At 38.7% G+C, this 20,428-nt stretch overlaps 1 protein-coding gene across 1 annotated transcript in view; it reads left to right on the top strand.

The window, feature by feature from the left end:
• TRIT1 (tRNA isopentenyltransferase 1) overlaps positions 1-20,428 on the top strand; it is a 43,654-nt gene that overhangs the window by 8,338 nt on the left and 14,888 nt on the right. Inside the window, exon 2 of the mRNA XM_068539589.1 lies at positions 18,453-18,595. Coding sequence (XP_068395690.1) covers positions 18,453-18,595 — 143 coding nt within the window. The remainder of the gene's footprint in view (positions 1-18,452; positions 18,596-20,428) is intronic.

The following is a 20,428-nucleotide window of genomic DNA, read 5'->3' as shown; positions in this document are numbered from 1 at the left end:
ATGAATTTTGAGAAGGCATACCACAGAGGTGAAGTACCTTTCTCATTGCATCATATCAGGGTATAATGTCAGCATGATTTAACATCAACTGGTGATGTTAACCTTGATCATTTGGTTTAGGTTGTGTCTGCCAGCTTCCTCTACTGTAAAGTTAAATCTTTTTCTTTTCATTTTTAAAAATTTATTTATTTATTTTTGGCTGTATCATGTGACATGTGGGATCTTAGTTCCTTGACCAGGGATTGAACCTGCGCCCCCTGCGGTGGAAGCTCGGAGTCTTAACCACTGGACCCCTGGGGAAGTCCCTATTTTTCCTTTCTATACTCTCTTGGAAATGAGTTGCTAAGTCCATCCCACATTGAAGGGGAGGGGATTTAAGCTCCACATCCTGAAGCGAGGAGTATCAAAGAATTTGTGGGCATATGATAAAAGCACCACAGTAATTAATATTTTAGGGGAGATGCTTGAGGCAATGCAGATATCTTGTTTTTCCTTAAAGTTTCACCTCCTAATTTTAACATTTATCAATGATCTTTCCTGCTATAATTATTGTGGTAATTTCCTTCATTACTCCTACTTCTATTTTACTTTATTTTATTTTTAATTATGTGTATGTTTTGGGTCTTTATTTTATTTATTTATTTATTTATTTATTTATTTATTTATTTATTTGGCTGTGTTGGGTCTTTTTTTAAAAATAAATTTATTATCTTTTTATTTTTGGCTGTGTTGGGTCTTCATTGCTGCGCACGGGCTTTCTCTAGTTGCGGCAAGCAGGGGCTACTCTTCGTGGCGGTGCGTGGCCTTCTTACTGAGGTGGCTTCTCTTGTTGCAGAGCATGGGCTCTAGGCGCATGGGCTTCAGTAGTTGTAGCACGCGGGCTCAGTAGTTGTGGCTTGCGGGCTCTAGAATGCAGGCTCAGTAGTTGTGGCACACACGCTTAGTTTCTCCACAGCATGTGGGATCTTCCCGGACCAGGGCTCGAACCTGTGTTCCCTGCATTGGCACACGGATTCTTAACCACTGCGCCACCAGGGAAGTCCCTGCATTGGGTCTTCATTGCTGCGCGCGGGATTTTCTCTAGTTGCGGTGAGTGGGGGCTACTCTTCGTTGCAGTGTGCAGGCTTCTCATTACGGTGGCTTCTCTTGTTGCAGAGCACAGACACTAGGCGCGCGGGCTTCAGTTGTTGTGGTTCACGTGCTCTAGAGCACAGGCTCAGTAGTTGTGGTGCATGGGCTTAGTTGCTCCATGGCATGTGGGATCTTCCCGGACCAGGGATCAAACCCGTGTCCCTTGCATTGGCAGGAGGATTCTTAATCACTGCGCCACCAGGGAAGTCCTCCTACTTTTATTAATTGAAATTCTTTTGCAGAGATTTGTCCTCTCTCCCCTATTTACTTACATCAGTAGGGATATTTATTTTATTTCTTGGGTTATAATCCGGTACTAAGTTATTTATTTTATTGCTCAGATTATTTCAACTTGGTTATTGGGTGCTCTTTCATGTTGACTCCTGTGTCCTTTGGCATGCCCCATATTTGTTTGTTTAGCACTTCCTTTCTGGCACTACAAGATGCTTTCAACTTACATTTGTCCTGCTCCAGTCCTAGAATCATCCATTTCTCCAAGGAGCCCTGGTTCCTTTTCATTTTTATTTTTAAAATTTATTTATTTATTTTTGGCTGTGTTGGATCTTCGTTGCTGCATGCGAGTTTTCTCTAGTTGCGGCGAGCGGGCGCTACTCTTCATTGTGATGCATGGGCTTCTCATTGCTGTGACTTCTCTTGTTATGGAGCACAGGCCCTAGGCACACAGGCTTCAGTAGTTGTGGATCGCGGGCTCCAGAGTGCAGGCTCAGTAGTAGTGGCGCACGGGCTTAGTTGCTCCGCGGCATGTGGGATCTTCCAGGACCAGGGCTTGAACCCGTGTCCCCTGCATTGGCAGGCGGATTCTTAACCGCTGCACCACCAAGGCAGCCCTGGAAGGCAGATTCTTAACCACTCTGCCACCAGGGAAGTCCCCCTGGTTCCTTTTTTTGGTGAATGGTATTTAGATACCAAGAGCTGGGTGCTAAGTGTGCTTGTTGCTAGGAAACATATGTATATACACTAGTTCATGTATACACAAATATCTATATTTATTTCTGTATCTATCTGTATGTATATTAAAATAAACATGAATTTATACTGATATCTCTGACTCTGCTCCACCACAGGGTTTATATTAATCTTCCCTTCTTGCTTATTTGTGACTTCTTTCTCAGAGTAATGAACCTGGCTCTCCTTCTCTACAAATATTTTCTTATTTGTACAACCTGTGAAGTAGTTTAAGTAGTTAATACTGTGAGAACAAATTTACCAACTACAGTATAATGATTGTGTTCAGTTCTTTTTGTTCATTTTAGCCATATAGTATCTAGTCATAACATTGTTTTACAAAGTTACTTAGGTCAGCTCCTCCCCACCCCCCCTCCAGTGAGGTTATGTCATACATTTGTAGTATAATTAGATTCATTTATTGCAGTCTGCATTCTTTCCTGGTTCTTCAGACATTCTGGTTATTATTTTTTTTAATTTGCATACAGTAGAGTGCATTCATTGTTGTGCACAGTTCTGTGGGTTTTTACAAATGGAGAGAGTCAGGTATCCACCATCACAGTACCATACTGAACACTTCCATCACTCTAAAAATTGCCTTATGTGGCCTCTTTGTAGTCAACTCCTCTACCTACACCAATTTTTGGCAACCACTGATCTGTTTTCTGTCCCTATAGTTTTGCCTTTTCCAGAAGGTCACATACATGGAGTCATACAACATGCAGCCTTTGGGGTCTGACTTTTTTCACTTAGCAAAATACATTTAAATTCTTCAGTGTTGTGCATGAGTCCATTTCTCTTTGTTGAGTATTATTCCATTGTACGTAATATGTTCATTGACCTATGAAAGGCCATCTGAGTGTCAAGTTTTTAGTAGCTGTAAAGAAAGCTATTATAAACATAGCTAGTGGTTTAACTTTATAGGAAACTACTAAACTATTTTCCAAAATGACTGTACCATTTTGCGTTCCTACCAGCAGTGAATGAGAATTTCTGTTTCTTTGTATTCTTTCCAGCATTTGGTATTGTTGTTGTTTTTATTTTTTTTTATTTTTTATTTTTTGTTGTTGTTGTTTTTAATTTTAGCAGTTCTAATAGGTGTGTACTGGTATCTGTGGTGGTTAATTTGCATTCCCCTAAAGGTTAATGATGTTGAGCATCTTTTCACATGCTTATTTACTATCTGTATATCTTTGGTGAAGTGTCTGTCAGATCTTTTTGGGGGGGGGGCAGTCTTATTGTTGAATTTTAAGAGTTGTTTTCATATATTCTGTATACAAATCCTTTATATAGACATGTTATTTGCAAATATTTTCTTCTAATCTGTATCTTATTTTTTCATTCTCTTCACAGTGTCTTTCACAGAAGAAAATTTTACATTTTCATTAAGTCCAGTTTATCTATTTTTTCTTTTATGAATTGTGGCTTTGGTGTCATATCTTAAAAACTCATTGCCAGGGAATTCCCTGGCAGACCAGTGGTTAGGACTCAGCGCTTTCACTGCCATGGCCCCGCGTTCAATCCCTGGTCTGGGAACTAAGATCCCGCAAGCAGTGCGCCGTGGCCAAAAGAAAGCAAAAAACACAACTCATTGCCAAACCCAAGGTCATGCTGATTTTTCTCCTATTTTTTAAAAAAGAAGTTTTATATATATATATTTATATATATTATATATATATTTAAATATATATATATGAGTTTTATAGCTTTTCATTTTACATTTAGGCCTGTGATCTGTTTTGAGTGAATTTTTATATAAGGTGTAAGATACGTATGAATGTCCAGTTGTACCAGCTCTGATTTTGAAAGACTGTCCTTTCTCCACTGAATTGCCTTTGCACCTTTGTCAAAGACCAGTTGACTATATTTGTGTGGGTCTACTTCTGGGACCTCTAATCTGTTGCATTGACCTGTGTGTCTTTTCTTTTGCCAGTATTGCATTGTCTTTAGTTACTGTAGCTTTATAATAAGTCTTGAAATTTGATAGTGTAAGCTGTCCGACTTTCTACATTATTGTTTTTAATCTCTGTGTAGTATTCCATTTTATGGGTGTATCATAATTTACTTAACCAGGTTTCTGCTGAAGGACATTTAGTAGGTTTAGTTTTTTGGTTTTTTTTTTTTTTTTTTTGCTTTAATAAATGATGCTGAGATGAACATCTTTGCACAAACATCTCTGCATTTGTGTGATTCTCTCTTCAGGGTAAATTTCTGGAATGGGATTGCTGGGTGAGAGGCTGTACATGTTACTTTCTTCTTCTTCCAGTTTTCTAAGAGCTTTATTAGAGTATATACTTTTTTTTTTTTAAGATTTTTTTGTTTGTTTGATGTGGACCAATTTTAAAGTCTTTATTGAATTTGTTACAATATAGCTTCTGTTTTATGTTTTGGTTTTCTGGCCTTGAGGCATGTGGGATCTTAGCTCCCTGACCAGGGATCGAACACACACCCCCTGCACTGGAAGGCAAAGTCTTAACTATTGGACTGCCAGGAAGTCCCAAGAGTATATGCTTCCTTTATATTATTTTTCTTATTGAGGTTAAATTCACATAACATTAACCATTTTAAAATGAAGAATTCAGGGACTTCCCTGGACAGGGGGCACGGGTTCGATCCCTGGTCGGGGAACTAAGATCCCAAATGCTGTGCGGCATAGCCAAAAAAAAAAGAACGATTCATTGGCACTTAGTACATTCACAGTGTTGTACAACAACTACTACTTCTATCTAGTTCCAAAACATTTCCATCACCACAAAAGAAAACTCCGTGCTCATTAAGCCACTATTTTGAGTTTCCCCTCCCCCCCAGCCCCTGACAGCCACAAGTCTGCTTTTAGTTTCTATAGATTTTACCTGTTCTGGATATTTCATAGAAATGGGATCATACAATATGTGACCTTTTATGTCTGTCTTCTTTCACTTACATTGGTTGTAGCGTGTATTAGTGCTTCATTCCATGCTTGAATAATATTCCATTGTATGTATTCATCACAGTTTGTCCATCTGTTGATGAACATTAGCACCTTTAGGATATTGTGAATAGTGCTGCTATGAACATATGTGTAATGTATTTGAGTATGTTTTAAATTATTTTGGGTATATACCTAGGAGTGGAATTGCTGGGTCATATGGTAATTCTGTGTTTAACTTTTTGAGAAATTGCCAAACTGTTTTACACAGTGGCTACATCATTTTACATTCCCACCATCAATGTATGAGGACACCAATTTCTCCACATCTTCTCCAACACTTATTTACCTTAAAAAAAAAAAAAAAGTTATAGCTATCCTAGTGGGTGTGAAAGTGGTATCTCATTGTGGTTTGGATTTACATTTCCCTAGTGACTAATGGGCATCTTTTCATGTGTTTGTTGGCCATTTATTTATCTTCTTTGGAGAAATGTCTGTTCAGGTCCTTTGCTTATTTTTAAATTGGGTCCCTTGTCTTTTTGTTTGAGCTGCACACATTACATTTTGATACATACTGCCAGACTGCTTTCAAAAAAGTTTGTAGGGGTAGTATGTCTATTTCCCTGTACCCTTGCAATTCTGTGTGTTATCAATCTTTTCATTGTTGTCAGTCTGGTAGACAAGAAATGGATTTCATTTAAATTTCATTTCTGAGGTAAATTGTCTCTTTAAGGGTGCATTGGCCATTTGTGTTTTTCTTTTTTGAATTTCCTGTTCAATACCTATTATGCCTACTTATGTATAATGTTTTTCATTATTGTGTTTATCGATTTGTAAGAGCATTTTGTGTAATGTGAGTTTTAACCCTTTGTCCAGTCTCATGAGTTGGAAATATTTTTTCAGTTGGTCATTTGTCTTTTGACTTTTATGAATTTTTTTGGCCATATTAAGGTTTTTTTGTTTTTTGTTTTTAACATCTTTATTGGCGTATAATTGCTTTACAGTGGTGTGTTAGTTTCTGCTGTATAACAAAGTGAATCAGCTATACATATACATATATCCCCATATCTCCTCCCTCTTGCGTCTCCCTCCCACCCTCCCTATCCCACCCCTCTAGGTGGACACAGAGCACTGAGCTGCTCTCCCTGTGCTATGTGGCTGCTTCCCACTAGCTATCTATTTTGCATTTGGTAGTGTAAATATGTCCATACCACTCTGTCACTTTGTCCCAGCTTACCCTTCCCCCTCCCCGTGTCCTCAAGTCCATTCTCTACATCTGCATCTTTATTCCTGTCCTGCCCCTAGGTTCTTCCCAAAAAAAAAAAAAAAAAAGGTTTTTAATTTGTATATTCTTATATGCTTTTTAGGAGTACAAGTTAGTTTTAATATTCTTTTAGAAAGAGTTGACATCTGAAGTTTATAATCCATTGAACTGTTGGAATTTACAGATGTGAATAAAAGGTGTTGTTGATTCTCTAGTGTGAATGAAGATATATACAGGGCCTCCTTGCCTTCACTGTGCATGTTGCTCTCCCCTTGGAGTCTCCTACATATTTGTGCAGGTAGATGCAGATTAAACATGGGATCTTGCATTGTCCAGTCTTACTTAGGTCTGAATACCTTTGGTTAGCTACCCAGTTTCCTTGCTCTCTCTCTCTGTTGTTTTTTTTTTAACGTCTTGCTGCCTAGCACAATACTTATAACAATGGTTTTTACCTTCAGCTGCACATTGGAATCACCTAGAGAGCATTAAAAAAATACTGATGCCTAGGTTTATAGTATTCAATAAATACCTGTTGATTCGGATTAGATGATTTGCCTAAGTCTTCAGGTGCCAGTATTCTCTCCTAATTTATAGTCAGTCTTTAAGGTTTTCATTTAGCCCACTTATTTAGCCTGGTAGGTAGTTTTATTTACTGGGAAAACTGGGTTTTAGTCCCAGCTTTGCTACTAACTCACTGTATATATAACTTTGGAAAGTTACTGCCCCTCTCTGGGCTTTAATTTCCTCTTTGGATATGTTAGGGAGGGAAAACTGATTGGATTAGATCAGGGATTGGCAGACTTACTAAAGTCCAGATAGTAAATATTTTAGGCTTTGTGGGCCATACAGTGTCTGTTTGTCTCAGTGTCTAAAGCTCCTTTCAGCTCTGGTATTTTGTGGTTCTCTCCTTTCAAACCCTAGTCAGGGAACTTACCTCAAAGAGCCAAGGAAAATCTTATTTAACCACCAGCGATTAAATATACGTAATACCAAGCATTTGTGTGCTGCTTACCATCTGCCTGGCACAGTTCCAAACATTTTACATATGTTAACTCTGATCCTCAGAATGACCCAGTGAGGAGTATAGATGCTGTTATTATCCCCATTTTACAGAGGCAAACTTGAGGTAAAGGAAAATTAGATACTTAAATAACCTGCCAGATGAAGGCTGCAACTGGGCTGTAGAGCCAGATTTGCACCTGGATTTCCTGGTTCTATTATGCTATACTCCGCTCCCTAATTCAGACATATACCTCCAAATAGTGGAGCATCTCAGCTATTATACTCTATCATAGCTATCCGGGAAAATAGCACTGAAACCATCAAAAGTGGGCCAATCTTGAGGCTGTAAAGATGGCCACAAAATAGAAACTTTATCATTAACTTTGTTTTTTTCTCTTAAAGTAGCCCTTTTGTTTCTGTCTCAGCATTATAGTCAACATGGCATTGTCTGTGTGCATATTTCCAGCTTTCTGTCACACTTACACTGAACCCCTTCAAGGTTCTCAAGAGTATGGTAGCTGTATTCTCCTCAGCTTCTTGAATTTAATTCCACCTCAGTAGGAATTCATTACTTTAAGCAGGCAAACGGACCAGAGTCAAATGACGATAAAACTTCTACTGATAAGAGGCAGCAGAAACAGCTTGGGTTATAGGCAGAGCATCTAGGCTTTAGTCCTCCCTCCACTACCATCAACTATATGGCCAGGGGAGCTCTCTGAGCCTCAGTATTCTCAACATAAAATTTAGGTGATAAGACTGGTTATGTTATCTCTGAATTTACTTATATCCATGCTTCATCAGTGTTTGCAGGTGGACTTTTTTTTTTTTAACGTTTTGCTTTTTTTAAAAAAGTTTTGTATTTATTTTATTTATTTCTTTTTGGCTGCGTCGGGTCTTAGTTGAGGCACACGGGAACTTTTCGTTGCAGCACGCGGTCTCTTCGTTGGCAGCGCTTGGGCTTCTCTCTAGTAGTGGCTTGCGGGTTTTCTCTCTCTAGTTGTGGCGCACGGGCTCCAGGGCGCGTGGGCCCTGTAGTTGTGGTGCGTGGGCTCTACAGTTTGCGGCAGGTGGGCTCTCTCGTTGAGGCGCGCGAGCTCAGTAGTTCTGGTGCGTGGGCTTAGTTGCCTGCAGTATGTCGGATGTTAGTTCCCTAACCAAGGAGTGAACCTGTGTCCCCTGCATTGGAAGGCGGATTCTTTACCTCTGGACCACCAGGGAAGTCCCGTGCAGGTGGACTTCTAAGCAGCCACAGCATAGGCTCTGTATTGCAAAGTTTCTCATTTTAACTTACAAGTATGTGCTAATTTTGCCTTCTCTGTTCTTATCTGTCTATATTTATTCAGATGTACAAATGTTTCAAATTCTTGTTGCCACCAAGTAATTGATGCTCTGGAAGAATACATCACATACATATTATGTATGCATTTTTTTTTGTGGCTGTGCTGCGAGGCTTGTGGGATCTCAGTTCCTTGAACAGGAATTGAACCCAGGTCACAGCAGTAAAAGCCCAGAATCCTAACCACTAGGCCACCAGGGAACTCGCTGTGTGCACTTCTTTTTTTTTTTTTTTTAATTTAATTTAGTTTTATTTTCATTTATTTTATTTTTGGCTGCATTGGCTCTTTGTTGCCATGCGTGGGCTTTCTCTAGTTGCGACGAGTGGGGGCTACTCTTCGTTGTGGTGGGCAGGCTTCTCATTGCGGTGGCTTCTCTTGTTGCGGAGCACGGGCTCTAGGCGCGCGGGCTTCAGTAGTTATGGCTTACGGGCTCTAGAGTGCAGGCTCAGTAGTTGTGGCGCACGGGCTTAGTTGCTCCACGGCATGTGGATCTTCCTGGACCAGGGATCGAACGTGTGTCCCCTGCATTGGCAGGCGGACCACTGCGCCACCAGGGAAGCCCTGTGTGCACTTCTTAATTTGATAAGCATAGCTTTATGTGATTCTAATCCCTTTTCCTTTGAAGAGAGATAGCCATAAGAAAATAAAAGTCATGATTGGCACTATAAATTCCAAACCACTCCTTTTACCAGACTGACTGAACAGGTCAAGGTACTGGTTCTCCTGCTTTCTGGGCATCTTAATCTGGCTCTTTATTCAACGTGTCTGCCTTTGTATCTCTGCTAAACAAAGCTAAAAGGAGTAGTTGCCTGCCATGATGTTCCTGCAGCTAATTCATTGTTTCCAATGTAGTAAAGTGTAAATTTTTTAAAAAGGTATCCTTTTATTAAAGAAAAGTTAGCCAAGAGACTGACTTTTTCTGTACTCTTCAACATCTCTTCAGTTGAATAACCAAATTCAAGTTCCTTTAATCAAAAAGGAAAATCAACTTTCTGGCGAGTGTCAACATCTTTAAAAAAAAATAAATTTTCCTTTTATCCTCCTACGCCAAAACTTTTCCTGAAGCTTGGACTATTAGAACTAGAAGGGATGTTAGATATGAGGAACTTGCGGTTCCAGAAATGAAAACTGACTTTCCAAAGTCACAAAGCTGATTTGTACAGAGCAGAGATTAGCAACATAGTAGGAAAAGGAGACTGATTGTGAAGTCAGAAGGCATGGATTCAAAGTTTGTCTCTGCCACTAACTAGCTGTGTGACTTCAGGCAGGTTACCTAATGTGTCTACGTTTCTATTTCCTCACTGGTGAAATGAGGCAACATAATTTCATAGGGTGTGAAACTCTTAGCATGAGATCTAGCACTCTGTACCTCTGGCACAGAGTACTAATAGAGTATATTCCATGTATTAGACACTGTACCAGGTGCTGAGACTAGAGATAAAATACAGTCTTCCCTCCGAACTTGTAGTCTAGTGGGGGAGATCAAAATACTTCACATGTACAAGAAGTTCTGTGATAGAGGTAAATACAGGGTAATGTGGAAGCATGGAGGACAAGCATGAATGGGGGAGGATTGGGGAGAGATCTCAAGGCAGGCTTTCATTAGACGTGGTGCTAGGCTTTCATTAGAGGTGGTGCTAAAGAGTTGGGGGCTGCATGAAGCCATATTTTCATCTTAGAAAGATCACCGGCTGCAGTGTGGACTAAATTGGAAGGGTTATACCCTAAAGGAAGGAAAATCAATGAGGAAGCTGATGGAACAGTTCAGCTGTGAAATCATGAAGCCTTCAACTGATGTAATGGCAGTGGGAAAGATAATGGTGATAAGCTTTGAGATAATTTTAGGAACTTGTGTGAATAGAAGTTGAGACAGATTGGAAATGTGAGGGGAGAGAGACAGAGATACTAGGATCACTTAAAGATTTTTGGTTTGATTATCGAGGTGGTTCACTCAAGTATGGGTTAGAAGATAAGGAGGTCAATTTGGACATAGCAGGTTTCAGGTGCCTGTTTGGGGTGATGATGATGATGATGATAGCTACCTAACATTTATTGCTGCTTCCTATAGGGCAGGCCTATTCCATATGCTTTGCTGTATCATTTATTTAATTTTTACAATAATCCTTTGAGGTAGATTTAAGATTATCCTTACTTTATAAATAAGGATTATGAGGCACAGAGAGGTTACTATCTTGCCCAAGGTTACATAGCTAGTAAGTTGTGAAGCCAGGATTTAAATCGTGGCAATCAGACTCTAGAGTCCTTACTGTTAACCGCTTCATCACTATATTATATACCTCTCATAGATGATGGAAATGTCCACTAGGCAGTTAAATGTACAGTTCTAGCATCATGAGAGAGAACTAGATTGCAGATAGGATTTCAGGAGTTATCAGCACAAAAAATGGTTTTAGAAGCCATGGGGGTCACCCAGAGAGTTTGTAGTACAGAAATGGCAGGTTGATGCCATGAAGACTGCCATTTCTCCATATAGTTCCCATGACAGACATTGCTAATAGATCAGTGGCTGGCCTCAGTAAAGTAAGCTGAGGAAGGTCCAGTGAGATAGGAAGAAAACCTGGAGAAGATGGTGCCATTTGAAGTCCCAAAGGAGAATTATTTATTTATTTATTTAAAATTTTATTTTATTTATTTATTTGGCTGCGTTGGGTCTTAGTTGCGGCACGCGGGATCTTCATTGCGGCATGCAGGATCTTTCGTTGCGATGCACAGGCTTCTCTCTAGTTGTGGCTCTGGCTCAGTAGTTGCGGCACATGGGCTTAGTTGCCTCGTGGCATGTGGGATCTTAGTTCCCTGACCAGGAATTGAACCCGCATCCCCTGCATTGGAATGCGGATTCTTAACCACTGGACCACCAGAGAGGTCCCCAAAGGAGAATGATTTATGAAGGAGAGCTCAGGAGTATCAGATTGTTGTATTTCCATTACATGTTTTGAGAGCTTAGCAGAAAAATGTTATATTTGGCAGTCAGGGTCCGTTAGTGATCTCAGTGAGGGAGATATCCATGGAGCAGTGGTGGACAGCCAGCAGAGAAGGTGGATGGATAGTTATATTGATGCATAATCCAAGATTGTGGTTTTCAAGGCAGGTGTAATCCCTAGAGGCAAGAAACGGATTGAAGGGCTTTGGCATCTAATTTGGATTAGGAAGTAAATGAAGTCAAAAGGGGGAAGATAACTTGAGAGGATGGAACCAAACTAGTGGCGGGTAGCTTTTCCTTTTGCTTGTAGGCAGCTGTGTTGGGGCATCTTAGCCAGCCAGCACTTGGACAGAGCTCCAGGATCTGCCCAGTGTCTCTGCTGGTTAGCACACTCATTAGGGCCATCCTACAGCATGCCAACCCCAAAGGGTTGGAGCTTCAAGGAGTGGGACCTTCGGCTGTACAGATTTTTGGGGAGTTTCTCCAAGGTGAAATGTCTTTGGATCAGGGTTTCTCAACTTTGAGACTCTCGACATTTGGGGCTGGATAATTCTTTGTTGTGGGGGCAGGGGGTTGTCTTGTGTATCGTAGGATGTCTAGCAGCATCCCTGGCCTCTACCCACTAGACGCCAGTAGCATCCCCACCCCCAAATTGTGACAACAAAAATGTTTCTAGACGTTGCCAAGCGTCCCCTGATGGACTAATTCAGTTCCGGCGTACAAACAACCACAGCTCTAGATTCTGCTGGTTTTCCTCTAGGTCTCTGTTGTAGATTTCCCTCACCTTCATTAGCTCCTCTGGGCACTTGAGCTCTGTTGGTTTGGAGAGTTTGGGTTATTTCAGCCTTGTAGCCTTTTTTCAGAATTTTTTCAGTCTGAAAATAAACTCTCTATTAGAGGTGAGACAAAGAGGCGTTATTTCCCTATAGTACCCGGTTAAATACCTAGAACATTAAATGTTTAGGGATCATGATATTTAGAGAAGATTGTAAGTCAATCTTTAATCTCTCTCTTATAAACTTTATATCACTTATCTCCTTATAGTATATTTGTGTCTCTAGCTAGCTGGACTCCTTGAGGACAAGGACCCTTTCTAAGTCTTTGCACTCCTAATGTCTTGCAGAGTACCTGGCACACAGTAGACTCTCAGTAAATGTTTGCTGAGATAAGCCAGTTTTGTTGATAATTGGCTAAGTAGGTTAAATCTGCAATTTCTCAGAGTATTTCAGTTATCAAGTCTTACAAAGAGGCCAGAGTTCCCTTAGTATTGTCAAAATCTGATTTGTGCAGAGAAGCATTTTATCTAGTCATTTCTATGTACACAGATCACAGGTGTCCTCTGGGAGAATGGGAAATGGAACAGAGTGACGTGCTGCCTTTAAAAGATAACACAGATCCTTTTAGTTCTTCTAGCACCTAGAGCTGACTATGCTATAGGTAGAGTCACACTGAAACTATAATTAAAGATGGAAAATAGGCAAAATGTCAGGCAGTCAGCTACAAACCTGTTCTCGTGGAGTGATGTTTTCTAGACAGGTAAGAAAATTATAAGCCCAATTGTGGCATTTACAATAAGAATATGGACCAAATGTGACATTTATAAAGCTGATTGGTTTCTAAGTTTGTTTAGATATTTATCCTTAATGCAAATGTATAAAATGTTGCTCTGTTTTTGCTTTTTGGCCTAGCAGTATGATTTTAATTAATAAATAATGTGCACCATAAAACATAATTCATAACTGCACAGTTCAATAAATTATCAAAAAGTGAAAATACGTGTGTAACCACAGCACAGTTCAAGAAATAGAGCACTACCAGCCCTCTCAATAATTTTGAAAAATATCGTATGATTCAGCAGTTCTACTTCTGGGTATATATTCAAAAGAATTGAAAAATTCAACAAATCTTTGACATTTTTATTTTATTTTGCTAATTTTCACTAGTTTCTCATTGTATCTAAAATCTATCATCAAGTCTTTTTAAAGTTGTGGAAAAATATACATAATATATAAAACTTACCATTTTACCAACCATTTCAGTGGCATTAAGCACATTCAGATTGTTCTGCAACCATCATCATTCTCCATCTCCAGAACTTTTTTCCTCTTCCCAGACTGAAATTCTGTACCCATTATACACTAATTTCCCATTCCTCTCTGCCCCAGCCCCTGGCAACCACCACTCTACTTTCTGTTTCAAAATTTGACTATTCTATGTATGTCATATAAGTGGGATCATAATATTTGTCCTTTTGTGACTGGCTTATTTCACTTAGCATAATGTCTTTGGGGTTCATCCATGTTATAGCAAGTTCATCCATGTCAGAATTTCCTTTCTTTTTAAGGCTGAATAATCTTCCATTGTAAGTATAGAACACATTTGTTTATCCATTTATCTGTGATGGACACTTGGGTTGCTTCTACCTTTTGGCTGTTGTGAAAAATGCTGCTATAAACATGTGTGTATATATATATATATCTGTTCAACTCCCTGCTTTCAGTTCTCTTGAGTATATACCGAGAAGCGGAATTGCTGAATCATATGGTAATTCTACTTTCCATTTTTTGAGGAACCACCATACTGTTTTCCATAGCTGCATCATTTTACATTCCCACCAACAGTGCACAGGGATTCCAATTTCTCTACATCCTCACCAACATTTGTTATTTTCTGTTTTGTTTTATTTTTTTAATAATAGCCATCCTAATGGGTGTGAAGTGCTTCCAAAAAGTTTTAAAGACTCCTTTTGTTACGGAAATTTCCCAATATATAAAAAAATAGAGCGAATAGTAGTTGAACTCCCATATATCTGTCACCTAGCCTCAATAATTATGAACACTTGGCCAATCTTGTTCCAATTAAAATCTGTCCTTCCTCTCCCACTATTGGAACACAGACCCCAGTCATCATAAGCTTAAAACTAATTAATTTTTAAATTGAAGTATAGTTGATTTATAATATATAAACTTTCTTTTTTTTCTGTTAAAGCAAAATAAAGCATAAAACAATGTTATTAATATAAGTAGGGTATTGTGAATTTTATTTGCATCATAGCTGTGTATTTGATTCAGTGATCCATACCTCTTGTGTCGTTATTAACAAATATTTTCTCAGCATCATTCTTGCTCTTGTACAGTGCAGGTATAGATATACTTTACATATGCCTTTCATCTACCCTTGCCTTCTTGCTTGTTAACAATTTGAGTAAAATTTTAAAATACACAGTTACTATGATCACAAGCTGCCTCGTCATTTGTAAACACAACTATAACAGCATATCAGTACCTGTCAAAAGAAGTCATATTAGATTGGAAAAGAGTGAAGCAACATCATTATAGACATAGCCTTGAATTACCTCTAATATTTTTTTAATTGAGGTATAAATATTGGCATACAGCATTATATTAGTTTCAGGTGTACAACAAAATGATTTGACATTTGTATATATTGTGAAATGATCACCATGATAAGTATAGTTAACATCCATCACCATTCATAGTTACAGAATTATTTTTTCCTTGGGATGAAATTTTCAAATTTACTCTTAGCAACTTTCAAATATGCAATAGTGGTATTATTAACCATGCTGTACATTATAGCCTTGTGACTTATTTATTTTATAACTGGAAGTTTGTGCTTTCTGACTGCCTTCATCTGTTTTGCCCACCCCATGCCCCCACCTCTGGCAACCACTAATCCTTTACCTATGCAGCTCCTATTTCTTTTTTCTTTTTTAAAATTTATTTATTTTTTTAAAGATTTTTTTGATGTGGACCATTTTTAAAGTCTTTATTGAATTTCTTACAATATAGCTTCTGTTTTATGTTTTGGTTTTCTGGCCTTGAGGCATGTGGGATCTTAGCTCCCTGACCACGGATCAAACCCGCTCCCCCTGCATTGGAAGGCGAAGTCTTAACCACTGGACTGCCAGGGAAGTCCCCTGATTTCTTTTTTAAAAAGAGATATCATATACTTTGATTTGTATGTACTTCAAAATACTGTATACGTCAAAGTTAAGGACTCTATTTTTTAACATAACCATAAAAGCATATTATACCTAAAAGTTAAGAATAATTCTTTTATCATCAGATACCTAGTTTGTATCACCTATATCTTTATGCTCAGTTTCTTTTAATCTGATGGTACAGGAAACAAAGGGTTAACAAGTCACTCAAAGATGACAGTTTACATTGCTAACCAAGATTCAGTTACAATTTTTAGTTTGTTAGCTCTAGGAGCAAGAACTCTGGTTTTTTTAAACCATTAATGCTCTTCTTCCTGATATTCGTTGACATTTGTATATATACCATAAACAGTACATTAGGCTACTTCCTTCAGCAAATAAGGTGAGCTTAGTTCTAGGGTTACCTTCTGTTTGATTTATTATTATTATTTTAATAAATTTATTTATTTACTTATTTTTGGCTGTGTTGGGTCTTCGTTGCTGCTCGAGTTGCTGCGAGCAGGGGACTACTCTTTGTTGCGGTGCTCGGGCTTCTCACTGTGGTGGCTTCTCTTCGTTGCGGAGCATGGGCCCTAGGTGCACGGGCTTCGGTAGTTGTGGCATGTGGGCTCAGTAGTTGTGGCTCACGGGCTCTAGAGCGCAGGCTCCGTAGTTGTGGCACACGGGCTTAGTTGCTCCGCGGCATGTGGGATCTTCCCGGACCAGGGCTCGAACCCATGTCTCCTGCATTGGCAGGCGGATTCTTAACCACTGTGCCACCAGGGAAGTCCCCTTCTGTTTGCTTTATGTTTATGTGTTTATCTGTTAAAACTGGCCATTTTAAGGGGCTCTAGAAAATACACCTAAAGGCAGAACACAGGATGAAAATATATCTTCAAATTTATCTACATATCTGATAGAATGTGCTGGTAGAGATGTTTACATTTTGGCTTTTTTGGAGGTGGGGGCTGGTAACTATACATTTGCAACTATACATTTTCTTAACGTTAACCTCAGTGTTAAAAATGAGAATCTATTTACAGAGGTCAGAAGTCCTCTTTTGGCAAAATCAGGTTGTTTCTTGATTCTTTAACATTGGGTCATTTGGAATCTAAGCTTCAGTAGAGCCAACTGAAGGCTGTGGGAAAAGGAGAGGCACACACAATTATTAATTCTTTTTCCCTCCTTTAGTTTTCTTAATTTGCACAGAAGACCACAGTATACAGTATACCCTACTGTATACTGTGGTCTAATGTTTGAAGGAAGTCTTGTTCAAGATACATGGAAAAGAACACCCTATGATTTAAGATTCCATCAGTATTTAGGTGTAAGAATGCAGTTCTCTTGTCAGGCACAGATAGATGAGTTGGTTAAAGGCAAAGCTAGTTCTTTCTCTATGGCTCTATTTATATATTTTCTGTGTGTTGTTTTCTTTTGTTTTTTGGTTTTGTTTTTCTTTAAGAGGGCTGTTTTGTTGGTTTATTTATTTCAAAGAAAGTTGTACTATAAGGTTTTTTTTGTTTCTTTTTTTAAAATTTTTATTGCAGTATAGATTTACAATGTTGTGTTTCAGGTGTACAGCAAACTGAATCAGTTATACATATACATATATCCACTCTTTTTTTAGATTCTTGTGTGCTGTCTTACTTAATTAACAATTTTCTTTTTGCTTGAAGATAGCTTATATCCTTGTTGAGTAAGTAACCTCAGTAGCTAGGAGCACAGAGGCTTCAGAGTGATAGTGACACTAAAATTATTTCCCATTCTTTTTGTGTTGTTATGATAGTATTGATGGTAGTAATATGGGTAGTAATATAGTGACCCTTACATAGTATTTACCATGTGCCAGGCAAAAACTAAGTTCTTTACATGTATTAACTCATTTAATTTACACAACAACCATATGAGATAGATATTATTATCCTCATTGTACTGATGAGGTATTAAGGCACGCAGAGGTTAGTAACTGACTACTCCAAGTACAAATAACTAGGAAGTGGCAGAGCTAGGAATTGATCTGAGACAGCCTGGCATCAGGGTCCTTCCTCCTAACCATTATACTGTACTGTACTTATTTGACACCCATATAAGTAAAGGGAAATGTGAGATAAAAAATGTTCTTAACATCTTTGTGGGCTCTATGGAACTTATTTGTTCGTTCAGTGCTCCCTGTAGAATCAGTGATTACAGAGAGAACATTTAATCTCAAAGCATTCATCCCTATTTTCAAACTAGTATTTTCAGATCTCTTCTCCATCTGAGACCTTGCATTTAGAAAAAGTACACTTGAACTTTTTAGTTGAATTGGCAGATCAAGAGCTTACAGACAGGATATTGCCTTTGAGTATTTAGACTGTATTTGCTGACCTCCTGAAGCAGTAATTTGGCACACTGTTTCTACTACAGTTCAGCAGTATTAGGGGTTCTGACTTCAAAGTGTGTATGTGTGTGTTTTATATATATCTTTGTAGATAGGCCACTTCTCCACAAATGGAGCCAGTCTTTTACAAATTCTAAAAACCTTTCAGAGTATTTAACTCCAAAAAATATCTAAGCATTTGAAGTAGAACTATGAGCAATGCAAAATGTTACCTTTCTGGAGACTTGTGATAAGTAGTAACAACCTGCCCACTTCTAAATGCTTGAAGTTCGGGCCAAAGAACCTCCAGTTAATCTTGCAGAGTTAGTTCTTATTTGGGCACCGATTTACATATACTTTTTATCTTTAAGTCTGAGTTAATAGCCACTATTTGATAAGAAAGCTAATGTTCTGCTTTCTTCTGTTTCCTTTGTCTTGGATTATGTGGATCTGGCTGTGCTCTGGTTAGAACACATTTCCTCTGGTGCTTTGGGTCAGTCAAGTGTTTGGCTGCAGGGAGGAATAGATCACCATTTCTGCCCATCAAGTGTGCATCTTTTGGAGACAGATGACTTTCTCATGCTAATTTTCTTTCCCCTAGGTTTACGAAGGTCTAGACATCATCACCAACAAGGTTTCTGCCCAAGAGCAGAGAATGTGCCAGCACCACATGATCGGCTTTGTGGATCCTCTTGTGACAAATTACACAGTGGTGGACTTCAGGAACAAAGCAACTGCTCTGATATCCTTAGGAAAGACAGCAACTAGGCTTGGTGGCTGCAGGGCAGCCCAAGCCAAGAAAGTTTTCTTTCTAGTAACAATTTCTCCTAAGCAGAGGTACCCAAGATCAATAGTAGCATCCCCATGAGAACGATTCGGATTGAACGGATACAGTGTTCTTGCTACTCTGAGTCTTGTCCTCAGACTGCAGCATCAGCATCACTTGGGAGCTTGTAGAAGTGCTGAATTTGGGCCTCTTTCTAGACCTACCGAATCAGAATCTGCATTTAACTAGAGTCCCGGGTGATTCACATGCATATTAAAATTTGAGAGGTGCTGTTTTAGTGGAGAGAACACTGATTTAGGAGCCAGAAAATCCATGCCCTAGTTTTAGAACTGCCTCGTCTGACCACAAAACTTTAATTGGGTAAAGCGTTTACCCCACTGAGCTTCAGTTTCCCACCCTTTAAATGGGGATAAGAAATTAATTTATAAATATAATGGAATCATAGTTAGAATTCGAAAGAGATTAGGAAAAAATAGTTCTGGGTAACACCAAGAAATTTTGGAAAAAAGAATAACATAATGGGGGGGGGGCTGCCCTTATATTTTAATGTCCAGACTGCCTTTAATATCTGGACTGCTACATATTAAAACATATTGAAAATTCGTAATAATTATAATAGCATGGAACTTACATAATACTAGACAAATTTATGGCACAGATTAGAAAAGTCAGATACAAATTCAAATGGATGTATATATTTAGCTTATGATCAAGGTGGCATTTCAAAACAGTGGAGAAAGAATGTAGTAGTTAATAATTATTCCTTTCTTCATCGTACTTTATTGTGTATATGCAATATAATTAATTTAGCTAGTTAAAAAAAAAATTATTCCTGGGACAGTTAATTATTTTTGGAAAAAAAGAAATCAGGTCCTTATTTTTTTATTTTTTATTTTTTTGTTTATTTATTTACTTTTGGCTGTGTTGGGTCTTCGTTTCTGTGCGAGGGCTTTCTCTAGTTGTGGCAAGTGGGGGCCACTCTTCATTGCGGTGCGCGGGTCTCTCACTTTCGTGGCCTCTCTTGTTGCGGAGCACAGGCTCCAGGTGCGCAGGCTCAGTAGTTGTGGCTCACGGGCCCAGTTGCTCCGCGGCATGTGGGATCTTCCCAGACCAGGGCTCGAACCCGTGTCTCCTGCATTGGCAGGCAGATTCTCAACCACTGCGCCACCAGGGAAGCCCTCAGGTCCTTATTATATGGACATAGATTCCAGATGGATTTCAGAGTTAAGTAAATATGTATTTTTTTTAAATGAAACTTTGAAACAAATGGGATAACATATAATTGAGTAGTTATGTGATTTTAGAGTAGGGAAGGACTTTGTAGGTAGTCTTTTTTTATTTTAAGGATTTTTTAATTCAATTTTTCCTTTTTATTGTGTTAAAATATACATAAAACTTACCATCTTAACCATTTATAAGTGTACAGTTCAGTAGTCTTAAATATATTCACATTGTTGTGCAGCCATCACTACCATCTATGCCCATGATAGTTTTTTTGGTTTTTTGGGGTTTTTTTGAGGAAAATAGCTAGATTTGGATATGTTAGAATTAAGAATTCGTACTGGCAAGAAAGTATTTCAACCATTTCAATTCCTAGGTATCTACCCTCGAGAAGCCTTGCCGCAAGTATACCAGGAGATAGGTGGTAGATCTAATTTTAACAACATTATTGCTCTTAACAGCAAAAACATATAAATGCCCAAATTCCTACTTACAGAAGAATGTATAAAATGTGCTTTGTTCATATAAGTACTCTTTCAGCAGTGAAAATGAATAAGTTGCAGTTACAT

The sequence above is a fragment of the Eschrichtius robustus genome, chromosome 3 (assembly GCF_028021215.1).
Source record: "Eschrichtius robustus isolate mEscRob2 chromosome 3, mEscRob2.pri, whole genome shotgun sequence".
Taxonomy (NCBI): Eukaryota; Metazoa; Chordata; class Mammalia; order Artiodactyla; family Eschrichtiidae; genus Eschrichtius; species Eschrichtius robustus.
Note: the sequence above shows the minus strand (reverse complement) of the source record. Positions and strands in the feature narration are given on the sequence as shown.